Consider the following 11,685-nt stretch of genomic DNA (forward strand, 5'->3'; position numbering starts at 1 on the left):
AGCCTGACAGACTGCAGACACACAAAACAACAATCCATCTGTGAACAATGATTTTCTGTATTTCAGATACAATAACATTATTCAATATCTCTGTGTATGAATAAAGCTAAATTAAATTGAATGGATATAAAATCAATTTGATTTTGCTTTATCTATGCATACTTTATTTTGACAAAAAAATAAATAGATTATTTTGCATTAAGAAAAATAATAAACCCCTACACATCGGTTTTGGATATTTCCTTAATAAAAATATAATATGGACAAATGACCCTAAATCTTTAACTTTAGCAGTGCTAAGTAATTTTCTTTGAATACATCACTAAAAAAAATATGACTCTGAAAAATCTCAAACAATAATTTAAAGTCTAACAAAATTATTTAAAGGTTCACTTTTTTATAGAACAATTGAATATAGATTTTAAATGATAATCAGTGCAAAAGGTTGAAAACTGACCTGAGAGTTTCCAGTTTAAAGTTTGCACTCATTAATCCAACAGACAGAAGCTTCACTTGTGAATCCTTCAGGTCAGAGTTACTCAGGTCCAGCTCTTTCAGACTGCAGGACTGGGAGCTGAGAACTGAGGACAAAGCTTCACAATTTCCATTTGAGAGGCTACAGTGACTCAGTCTGAAAAATAACAGATTAACAAACATGAAAAAATAACCTTTTTGTTAAATTGGAATGCTGTATTATTATTTTTGCAATATTTAATCCTGTATTTTTCTGGACCCCGTCATTCCTTTGGCTAAAAAAAAAAAATTAATTCTGTCAGCATTTGAAAATATATATATATATAGTTTGGTCTAACCTAAGAGTATTGAGTTTACAGTTTGGACTCTTCAGTCCATCACAAAGACGCTTTGCTCCTGTGAGATTGGAGTTACTCAGGTCCAGCTCTCCCAAATTAGAGGACTGAGAACTAAGAACCGAGGACAAAGCTTCAAAGCTTCTCTCTGAGAGGTTACAGCCCATCACTCTGAAAAACAAAAACAACAACAAAAAACCTGGTAAAGAGTAATCAGGAGTAAAGAACTATGACATTTAGCAGTATTAATGCTATTTTTTTCCTCTTGATTTTTAATTGATTGTGACAGTTAGATATATAATGAGATATATATATCACTTGATCTGACCTGAGAGTTTTACAGTGTGGACTCTTCAGTCCATCAGACAGAGGCTCCACTCCTGAATCCTGCAGGTTGTTGTTACTCAGGCCCAGGTCTATGAGATTGGAGGACTGGGAGCTGAGGACTGAGGACAGAGCTTCACAGTTTGCCTCTGACAGGTTACAGAGACTCAGTCTGCTGGCCGAGTTGTTGACAACCCATATAGAAAAGAAATAGAAAAAAATAAAAGACTTGCATCAGCTTTAGCTTGCTGCATATACTGAATCATATAAGGCTTATATGACTTACTCATGAAAGTGGCCACTTTCTCATTACTTTCATATATTTTTTCAGGAAGTATCCAAAACAGGTTCATTTATATAAATTTTAAATAAATATCTGTTTTCACTCTTGTATGCTTTTTAACAAGTTTCCCACAAACTTTACAAAATCAAGAAATGATTAATAACATTGAGGTAGTTACATTCTGCTGATTAATGTTTATGCATTAGAAATGAAGATCGGATTTTTTGGAATGACAAGATTGTAACTGAACCAAATTAGTCTAATAAGCCTAAATATATAACATGATAGTGGGACCTCTGCGTATGATATTCTGAAGCCAAAACAGGGCATAGATCCTCTGAACACTGAGAAAAGGGTGCATGAGGTAGAACCAATGCACACCAACAACGAGGAGGCTCAGTGATGGTCAGGCAGGATGGCTACTCAGCACAACATCACAGCACACAGCCAACCGTGGTGAAGTTGCTGGTCTAAAGATAGAGCATAGACAAGTCATCTGAAGGATGATTAAAAGTTTACTTATGGGCTTATGTGGCAACCAGCTAAGGCCCAGGAAGAGCAGCCTCGGGATTAGCTAGTTTATGAATATGAATCTAAATTTCTCGGGCTGTTAGCTCCAACACATGGACCTAAACCACTCCTTGACATTACTCTGGCAATGTGTTGGCTTAAGCAGAACAACCCAGGTCAAGAGGAAACAGGAAGAGACATAGTTCTAGCACCAACTACAGGGAGTGCAGAATTATTAGGCAAATGAGTATTTTGTCCACATCATCCTCTTCATGCATGTTGTCTTACTCCAAGCTGTATAGGCTCGAAAGCCTACTATCAATTAAGCATATTAGGTGATGTGCATCTCTGCAATGAGAAGGGGTGTGGTCTAATGACATCAACACCCTATATCAGGTGTGCATAATTATTAGGCAACGTCCTTTCCTTTGGCAAAACGGGTCAAAAGAAGGACTTGACAGGCTCAGAAAAGTCAAAAATAGTGAGATATCTTGCAGAGGGATGCAGCAATCTCAAAATTGCAAAGCTTCTGAAGCGTGATCATCGACCAATCAAGCGTTTCATTCAAAACAGTCAACAGGGTCGCAAGAAGCGTGTGGAAAAACCAAGGCACCAAATAACTGCCCATGAACTGTGAAAAGTCAAGCGTGCAGCTGCCAACATGCCACTTGCCACCAGTTTGGCCATATTTCAGAGCTGCAACATCACTGGAGTGCCCAAAAGCACAAGGTGTGCAATACTCAGAGACATGGCCAAGGGAAGAAAGGCTGAAAGACGATCACCACGATGGATGGGCCTGTGGCTGGATTGGTAAAGGGCAGAGAGCTCCAGTCCGACTCAGACGCCAGCAAGGTGGAGGTGGAGTACTGGTTTGGGCTGGTACCATCAAAGATGAGCTTGTGGGGCCTTTTCGGGTTGAGGATGGAGTCAAGCTCAACTCCCAGTCCTACTGCCAGTTTCTGGAAGACACCTTCTTCAAGCAGTGGTACAGGAAGAAGTCTGCATCCTTCAAGAAAAACATGATTTTCATGCAGGACAATGCTCCATCACACACGTCCAAGTACTCCACAGCGTGGCTGCAAGAAAGGGTATAAAAGAAGAAAAACTTATGACATGGCCACCTTGTTCACCTGATCTGAACCCCATTGAGAACCTGTGGTCCATCATCAAATGTGAGATTTACAAGGAGGGAAAACAGTACACCTCTCTGTGTCTGGGAGGCTGTGGTTGCTGTTGCACGAAATGTTGATGGTGAACAGATCAAAACACTGACAGAATCCATGGATGGCAGGCTTTTGAGTGTCCTTGCAAAGAAAGGTGGCTATATTGGTCGCTGATTTGTTTTTGTTTTGTTTTTGAATGTCAGAAATGTATATTTGTGAATGTGGAGATGTTATATTGGTTTCACTGGTGAAAATAAATAATTGAAATGGGTATATATTTGTTTTTTGTTAAGTTGCCTAATAATTATGCACAGTAATAGTCACCCGCACACACAGATATCCCCCTAAAATAGCTAAAACTAAAAACAAACTAAAAACGACTTCCAAAAACATTCAGCTTTGATATTAATGAGTTTTTTGGGTTCATTGAGAACATGGTTGTTGTTCAATAATAAAATTATTCCTCAAAAATACAACTTGCCTAATAATTCTGCACTCCCTGTATAGTTTAAGGAGTGCCTATAGAGAGTGTGATCTCCACTCAAGGCTCCAAAGTTAGGTAATTGGGACAAGGCTGGGAGGTTGGAGCAGTGAAGACTTCTTGGCAATTATTCCTGCAGAAGCAGATCAATTACCATAAGCCTTACATGAGAGTCATCCACATAGAAGCAGGATAAATTCAGCAGTCTAGTCCCTTATTTTCCACAGTGCTAATGGTACTTTTTCATAGGTCCATACTGGTCATGGCAGTCTGTCAAGAATCGCACCTTTTGTGGAACAGGACTGACCCAAAGTGCAGGGTGCAGAGGACATACGAACTAAAAGAGCAAGCAATTGACTCACTGATAGAAGTCAGTAAGAAATTAAATATCAAACTGAATAAAAAAAAACACAAAAAAGACTGAAAGGGAGGACAGGACTAACCAGCGTAGAGGAAACATGGGCGAGGGAAATGAGACAAAGTTGTAGAAAATAAAGACAGTGAGATTTTATTCTTAGAACTGGCAACAGGAACCACAAGCAACATGAGGAGAATGATTCAGTTCACCAGCAGTTGGTGAAACTTGGGTGATTGTACAACCAAGGCTGACTGTAGCAGAGCAGTATTTAGGAAACTAGGTAGAACTGAAGAGAGAACAGTGCAGTAACAGAACACTGTTTTTTTCCATGTGGTTTTGGTATGAACAAGATGTGTGATTTTTTTTCTTTTTTTGTATTTGTTTTTGAAGAGTTGATGTTTAGCACTTGTGTATTCACTACAGGGTGGGTCTGGACATTACTTTAATAACAACTGCACCTAGTTTTTTTTGTCAGAAATGCTGACAATCGTTGCCGCTACATATGCATTAACAGTTGGATTGAGTACTGATGATAATGTAAATGTTTTATATATTTTTCAAACCCCTGAACCATTACAGTTTTTTCAAACTGTGCACACCTGCTTTATGTTAACTAGAATAACCATTTACCAAATAAAGGCATCGGCACATATTTACTTACAGAGATTTATTAGAGGCATTGACCTTTGGCAGCAGCTCCAGAAGAGCCTTCTCTAAAGAAAATGTCTTTGGGTCTACATCTTTACTACACCGCTGGACCTCCTCCACTAGAGAACGATCATTCAGTTCATTCAGACAGTGGAACAGATTGATGCTTTTCTCTCCTGACAGATTCTCGCTGAGCTTCTTCTTGATGTACTGGACGGTTTCCTGATTGTTCAGTGAACTACCTTCTGTACGTGTCTGTGTCTGCAAACCTTGTAGGAGACTCTGACTGGTCTGCAGTGAAAGACCCAGGAGGAAGCGGAGGAACAGATCCAGGTGTCCGTTTGGACTCTGTAAGGCCTTGTCCACAGCACTCTGGTAGAAGTGAGACGCTGAAGATTCTGTTGTTTCAGACTTCTGGGAGGTGGTTTGTTGCTCTTGCAGCAGATTGACTCCGGAGTTGATGAAGGTCAGATGGACATGAAGAGCAGCCAGAAACTCCTGAACACTCAAATGAATAAAGGAGAACACCTTGTCCTGGTACAGTCCTCTCTCCTCTTTAAAGATCTGTGTGAACACTCCTGCGAACACCGTGGCTGCTCTGATATCGATGCCGCACTCTGTCAGGTCTGATTCATAGAAGATCAGGTTTCCTTTCTGCAGATGATCAAAAGCCAATTTTCCCAGATACTCAATCATCTCCCTGCTCTCTGGACTCCAGTGTGAATCTGTTTGGGCTCCTTGATCAAATTTGACCATCTTCACTTTGGCCTGAATCACCAGAAAGTGGATGTACATCTCAGTCAGGTTCTTGGGTAGCTGTCCTCCCTCTCTGGTTTTCAGCACATTCTCTAAAACTGTAGCTGTCATCCAGCAGAAGACTGGGATGTGACACATGATGTGGAGGCTTTGTGAGGTCTTGACATGAGAAAGGATTCTGCTGGCCTGCTCCTCATCTCTGAATCTCTTCCTGAAATACTCTTCGTTCTGTGGGTCAGTGAACCCTCTGACCTCTGTCACCCTGTGAACACAGTCAGGAGGGATCTGATTGGCTGCTGCAGGTCGTGTGGTTATCCAGAGGTGAGCAGAGGGAAGCAGTTTCCCCCTGATGAGGTTTATCAGCAGCACGTCCACGGATGTGGGCTCTCTAGTGTCAGTTAATATTGTAGTTTTGTGGAAGTCCAGAGGAAGTAGACACTCATCCAGACCATCAAAGATGAACACAACCTGGAACTCTTCAAAGCTGCAGATTCCTGCTTCTTTGGTTTCAGTAAAGAAGTGATGAACAAGTTCCACCAGGCTGAACTTTTTGTCTTTCAGCACATTCAGCTCTCTGAAAGTGAATGGAAATATGAACTGGATGTCCTGGTTGGCTTTGTCTTCAGCCCAGTCGAGAATGTATTTCTGTGTTAAGACTGTTTTTCCAATACCAGTCACTCCCTTTGTCAGCACTGTTCTGATTGGTTCAAGCTGTCCAGGTGAGGCTTTAAAGATGTCTTCTTCTCTGATTGATGTTTCTGCTCTGTCTCGTTTCCTGGATACTCTTTCAATCTGTCTGACCTCGTGTTTATCAATGACCTCTGCAGATTCTCCCTCTGTGATGTAGAGCTTTGTGTAGATCTGATTCAGAAGGGTAGGGTTTCCTGCTTTAGCGATCCCCTCAAACACACACTGGAACCTCTCCTTTAGTGCAGATTTAAGTTTGTGAGGACAAATAGCATCTAGAAGTTTTCAGAGAATAAACAAACAAACAAACAAAAAAAGAACAACATAAGGTACTTGTTTACTGTTTTAATAAAACGAATAGACAATTTAAATTCCATATATCATCATTCTTATGTGTTGGTCTATGTAATTTGAAATTAGTAAATTCTTTATTGAACACCAGCAACTTAAATCTTTAGAGGAATCCACTTACTTCTCTGCAGACGGTCAGCCAGCTCATCAAGCTTCATTCTTCTCATGAAGTCCAGGGTGATTTTCACAAATGCCTCTCTGCTGCTCCTCCTCTGATCCTCCTCCTCCTCCTCCTCCCTCTGTCTCTCTAAGCATTCTGGGTAACCTGGACTCAGAACCTTCTGTATTTTCTTCAGCTCATTTTTCACAAAATTAATTATGGTGTCCTCCAGCAACTGGAACAAAAATACTTTATGAATGACCCAATCAGACTGAAATCATGGAGCCAAACATCAGATTCATGTTGGGCGTACTGACATTCCAATGGTCTACAAAGAGCAGCATGGAGATGACTGAACTCAATACATGTGAAAATAGTTGTTGTACATGTACAGACCATAAATATGGAGTCCAGCTGTGTTTGATGCTGCTGGGCAGACTGACCACTGGAAACCTCTGAGCTCTCCTGATCCACACTGTGGAGGAATCATGAGGAATTAGCTCACATGAAATCTGTACCCAGAGAGACAAAGACCGCAAAAGACACATAGATGCTTCTCGTGAATAGAAATTAATTCTTAAACTATATTTAGGTGTTCAGCCAAACTGCTGGCTATTCTGACATCAAAAGCAAATTAGAGCTTATAGTGTGTCTAGCTGATATTTTGAATACAAGTTCCTTTGCGCCTGTTGAATTCATTTTGCCTGTGATTAAGCGTATTTTTATGTGTGGCGTTTAATTCTTCAGAGTTTTTGACTTCTTTTGTCAGAGCTCTTCTCTAAATACTGTCCTAGATTTAACACTGTCCGAGATGCTGGAGTTAAACTTGTGTTTAGTGCCATCCTTTGGTTGTACAGAACATTTCACCAGATTGGTTGCTGCAACATACTTACAGTGGGATGCAAAAGTTTGGGCAACCTGATTAATAGTCATTATTTCCCTGTATAAATTGTTGGTTGTCACAATAAAAAAAACAAAAATGCCAGTTAAATATATCATATAGGAGACACACAGTGATATTTGAGAAGTGAAATGAAGTTTATTGGATTTACAGAAAGTGTGCAATAATTGTTTAAACAAAATCAGGCAGGTGCAATAATTTGGGCCCCACAAAAAAAGGAAATTAAATGAATATTTAGTAGATCTGCCTTTTGCAGAAATTAGAGCCTCTAAACGCTTCCTCTAGGTTCCAATGAGAGGCTGGATTGTGGTTGAAGGTATTTTGGACAATTCCTCTTTACAAAACATCTCTAATTTATTCAGGTTTCATGGCTTCCGAGCACGGACAGCTCTCTTTAACTCACACCACAGATTTTCAATAATATTCAGGTCTGGGACTGAGATGGCCGTTCCAGAGTGTTGTACTTGTTCCTCTGCATGAATGCCTTAGTGGATTTTGAGCAGTGTTTTGGGTCGTTGTCTTGTTGAAAGATTCAGCCCCGGCGCAGCTTCAGCTTTGTCACTGATTCCTGGACATTGGTCTCCAGAATCTACTGATACTGAGTGGAATCCATGTGTCCCTCAACTTTGACAAGATTCCCAGTCCCTGCACTGGCCACACAGCCCCACAGCTCCACTGCATGATGGAACCACCACCATATTTTACTGTAGGTAGCAGGCAGGGCTGGACTGGGACAAAAAAAATCGGCCCGGGCATTTTGACTAGAGACCAGCCCACCAGGATAGAGATTGAAAATGTGACGTCATTCAGGGGTAAAAACACAAAGGATTCTGGGAACTTGTGGCAAGAGGTACTAGCGCACGGAGGCTTTCAATTGAACTCAGTTACACAGCGATAAAAAGAAACCCAAAAAATGGCAAGAAGCTGTTGTATTATTAACTGCAATAGCCAGTCGCATGAGATCGTTTTTTTTTTTTTTTTTATTGGATTACGTCGTTGAAGAGAAATTTTTTAAGCCATGTTTCCGAAGTAAGAGCCGACGGATGGTCTGGATATACCAAATATAACGTCTCAGAACACTCCAGCTCACATGTTAGTCTGCTCCAAGCATTCCCACAAAGGTCAGAGTTTTGTAGTAGTTAATATGTAATTTTTCTTAACATAATTGGTGATATAGGTTACAAGCAAGTCTGGCGCTGAACAGAAATTGTCGCGCCATGCTCCTTTGTTTATTGTGCATAAATAGTGAATTGTCCTGACACAAATATTACGTTTCACTTCTGTTATTGCCATGGTATATTGACAAAAACATATACTTTTATTCACAGGATAAAACAGTTGTTTTGTATCACTAATTGCCCAGTACGATTACAGCATACACTATTATTGTCACTGCTACATTTCTGTAATGTGTACCAGAAATAATTTCCACTACTAATTAATTACCGTTGAGCTCAAAGGTCCTATTAATAAATGGTTAACGAATGTGTATTTATGAAGACCATTTGTGAGACTGGTAAACTTACCTTTATTTGTACGATGGTCTTTCGTTCTACACGGTGCATGTCAAGGTCCTGTACCCATCCGTCAGTAAACTGTACCTGGGCTTGTTGCAGTGACTTGAAGTTACTAAACTTCATGAGTGTATGCACTCACTCCAAGAACCGTTTAATTATAAGTCTGAGCATGGTAAAAGACGCTAACGTCTTTTGTCCACTCTGTGTGCTCATAAGGGTCTAACCCTTTCACTCCTTTGATTTTTTCCCCCGTATCTTTTCTTTGCCTTTTCGTCGAGTCTGTCTTTGTACGGACCGGCATTATTCTCCTTCGTTTTGTACATTCCTTTTTTGTGCGGCAAAGAAAAACCAAGAAGGTATTCGAACCAGAGAATGAACGTTTTGCGGTGCTGCAAATGCTTGCGTTTGATGCGGTACTTGGATTGTTTTGCCACGAGTTCCTGGAATGCAATGCACAAAAGTCACGTGATCTGTCAATCGCTATAGGAAAAACCATAAAGTCTTTGCGTGAAAACAACTGCTTTGATGTACACTGCCTTGTTGGTATATATGTATCAATCTAATAAACTTAAACCTACACTATCCTCCCTATTCTGAATTTTAAACGGTACATAGCGGAAACAAAAAGACTGCTTGGTCGAGTTAACCTCCTGAACTATCTACAACACATGGTAGAAACCTTAAATTAAGACCAAGAACACTAGAGGTGAGACATGATCATTAATTAATATTAAAATTAATAAATGACAGATTTAGTGATATTTTCATAAACACCTTTCCTTTTTTTGTTCTCCATTTTCTTTAGTTCGTCTATAAGATGCTAAAAGCTAAACAAGGGGGAGGGTGCATCCGGCCTCCTCGGCTGTAATTGGTCCAGCCCAGAGTCGATCATGACCAATTGGCCAATCCAACACCTTTCATTATATATACCCTTCCTAAAAAAAAAATTAAAAAAATCCATCGGCCCATAAAAACAAAAAATCACCATCGGGCAGATGGCCAGTCCAAATATGGTAGCAGGTGTTTTTCTTGGAATACTGTTCTTTTTCCTCCATGCATAACACCCCATGTTATGCCCTAAAATAACTAAATTTTTAGTTTCATCAGTCCACTGCATCTTATTCCAGAATGAGGCTGGCTTGTCACAACCACACCCACAGCACAAGCGGCTCTGTTTGCGCTGTGGGTGGAGGAAAGGATTCCTCTGCATCACTCGTGCATACAGCATCTCCTTGTGTAAAGTGTACTGAATGATTGAACGATGCACAGTGACTCCATCTGCTGCAAGATGCTGTTGTAGGTCTTTGGTGCTGGTCTGTGGGTTGACTCTCACTGTTCTCACCATTCGTCGTTTCTGTCTATGCGAGATTTTTCTTGATCTGCCACTTCGAGCCTTAACTTGAACTGAGCCTGTGGTCTTCCATTTTCTCAATATGTTCCTAACTGTGGAAACAGACAGCTTAAATCTCTGAGACAGCTTTCTGTATCCTTCCCCTAAACCATGATGGTGAACAATCTTTGTCTTCAGGTCATTTGAGAGTTGTTTTGAGACCCCATGTTGCTACTCTTCAGAGAAAATTAAAAGAGGAGGGAAACTTACAATTGACCCCCTTAAATACTCTTTCTCATTATTGGATTCACCTTTGTATGTAGGTCAGGGGTCACTGAGCTTACCAAGCCAATTTGAGTTCCAATAATTAGTTCTAAAAGTTTTGGAATCAATAAAATGACAACAGTGCCCAAATTTATGCACCTGTCTGATTTTGTTTAAACAATTATTGCACACTTTCTGTAAATCCAATAAACTTCATTTCACTTCTCAAATATCACTGTGTGTGTCTCCTATATGATATATTTAACTGGCATTCTTTTATTGTAAAAACCAATGATTTATACAGGAAAATAATGACTATTAACAAGGTTGCCCAAACTTTTTGGCAACATTCCTGCCAGTCAGACGTCTCACTGCAGCTTGAGCATTGGTCTGACTGCAAAACCCCACAGCCTTGAATCTTGGATCAAGCAGGGTAGCAATGGTCATTACACTCATTGTTTCCAAGTGAGACGAACATTCACCCAGCATTCTTGTGAGGTTCATGCACAGCTGGCTGGCTTTGTCATCCAGAACTTGAGGTTGTTTTTTAGCAATTGCATACCGCAGCATGCAGACAAGTGGAATGACTTTGGACCAGATACTCTCTGCTCTCCAGAAAAGTTCAGTAGTGGCTGTGTAAAAAGGGAAAGCACCTCCAGCACTCTTTACTGAGTGGTACTCCTCAGCAGTGACAGGTGTGAGATCTGTTCTCATTGAGAACAGGGCAGCACTAACTGGCTAAACCTCATACAGATGCTGCAGCATGGTGTATGTGCTGTTCCACCTGGTATCAACCCTGAAGGAGCTTTAGATGTGATCTGCCCATCTGCTGCTGCATTTGGCAGAGCTTCTCCTTTGCTGTTGTGCTAGATCGGAAATAGCTTACCAATTTATGTGCCTTACCTCTGATCTCCTCAAGCCCAGGCGTGTTGTCAATTGATTTTCTCACAATGAGGTTCAGAGTATGTGCAATGCACTTTGTGTGGCGCACTTTCAATATTTTAGATGAGGCAATCATGTTTGGTGCTGCATCAGTGACGAGGCATCTGACTTTATTTTGGATGCCCCACTCCTCCATCAAAACCTTTTTCACCTCAGCAATATTTTCTGCTGTATGTGCCTTGGAGAAATGTCCCACTCCTAGCAACACTGTGGACAGTGTATCTTGTTCATTGACAAAATGACATGTCACAGCCAAGTAGG

General features: G+C 40.5%; 1 protein-coding gene across 1 annotated transcript; it reads right to left on the reverse strand.

Moving 5' to 3' along the window:
- Nucleotides 1-432: 432 nt before the first annotated feature.
- On the reverse strand, nt 433-6,978 carry LOC113017735 (NACHT, LRR and PYD domains-containing protein 3-like). The gene is made up of 7 exons (XM_026160843.1): nt 6,867-6,978; nt 6,492-6,705; nt 5,330-6,294; nt 4,758-4,948; nt 1,138-1,248; nt 813-980; nt 433-631 (listed from the first exon to the last, which is right to left on the reverse strand). The coding sequence occupies exons 1-7, from the start codon at nt 6,867-6,869 to the stop codon at nt 433-435; spliced, it is 1,851 nt and encodes a 616-aa protein (XP_026016628.1). The 5' UTR covers nt 6,870-6,978.
- Nucleotides 6,979-11,685: the final 4,707 nt, after the last annotated feature.

This window comes from Astatotilapia calliptera, unplaced genomic scaffold, assembly GCF_900246225.1.
Source record: "Astatotilapia calliptera unplaced genomic scaffold, fAstCal1.2 U_scaffold_2, whole genome shotgun sequence".
Lineage (NCBI taxonomy): Eukaryota > Metazoa > Chordata > Actinopteri > Cichliformes > Cichlidae > Astatotilapia > Astatotilapia calliptera.

What these genes read in the sequence shown, in the direction of transcription:
- LOC113017735 (XM_026160843.1), bottom strand. An exon ending in GGCTGACCGTCTGCAGAGAA is followed by an intron (nt 6,295 to 6,491) that starts GTAAGTGGATTC and finishes GAAAACTTCTAG; the next exon opens with ATGCTATTTGTCCTCACAAA. An exon ending in TTCAGGCCAAAGTGAAGATG is followed by an intron (nt 4,949 to 5,329) that starts GTCAAATTTGAT and finishes CACTTCTACCAG; the next exon opens with AGTGCTGTGGACAAGGCCTT.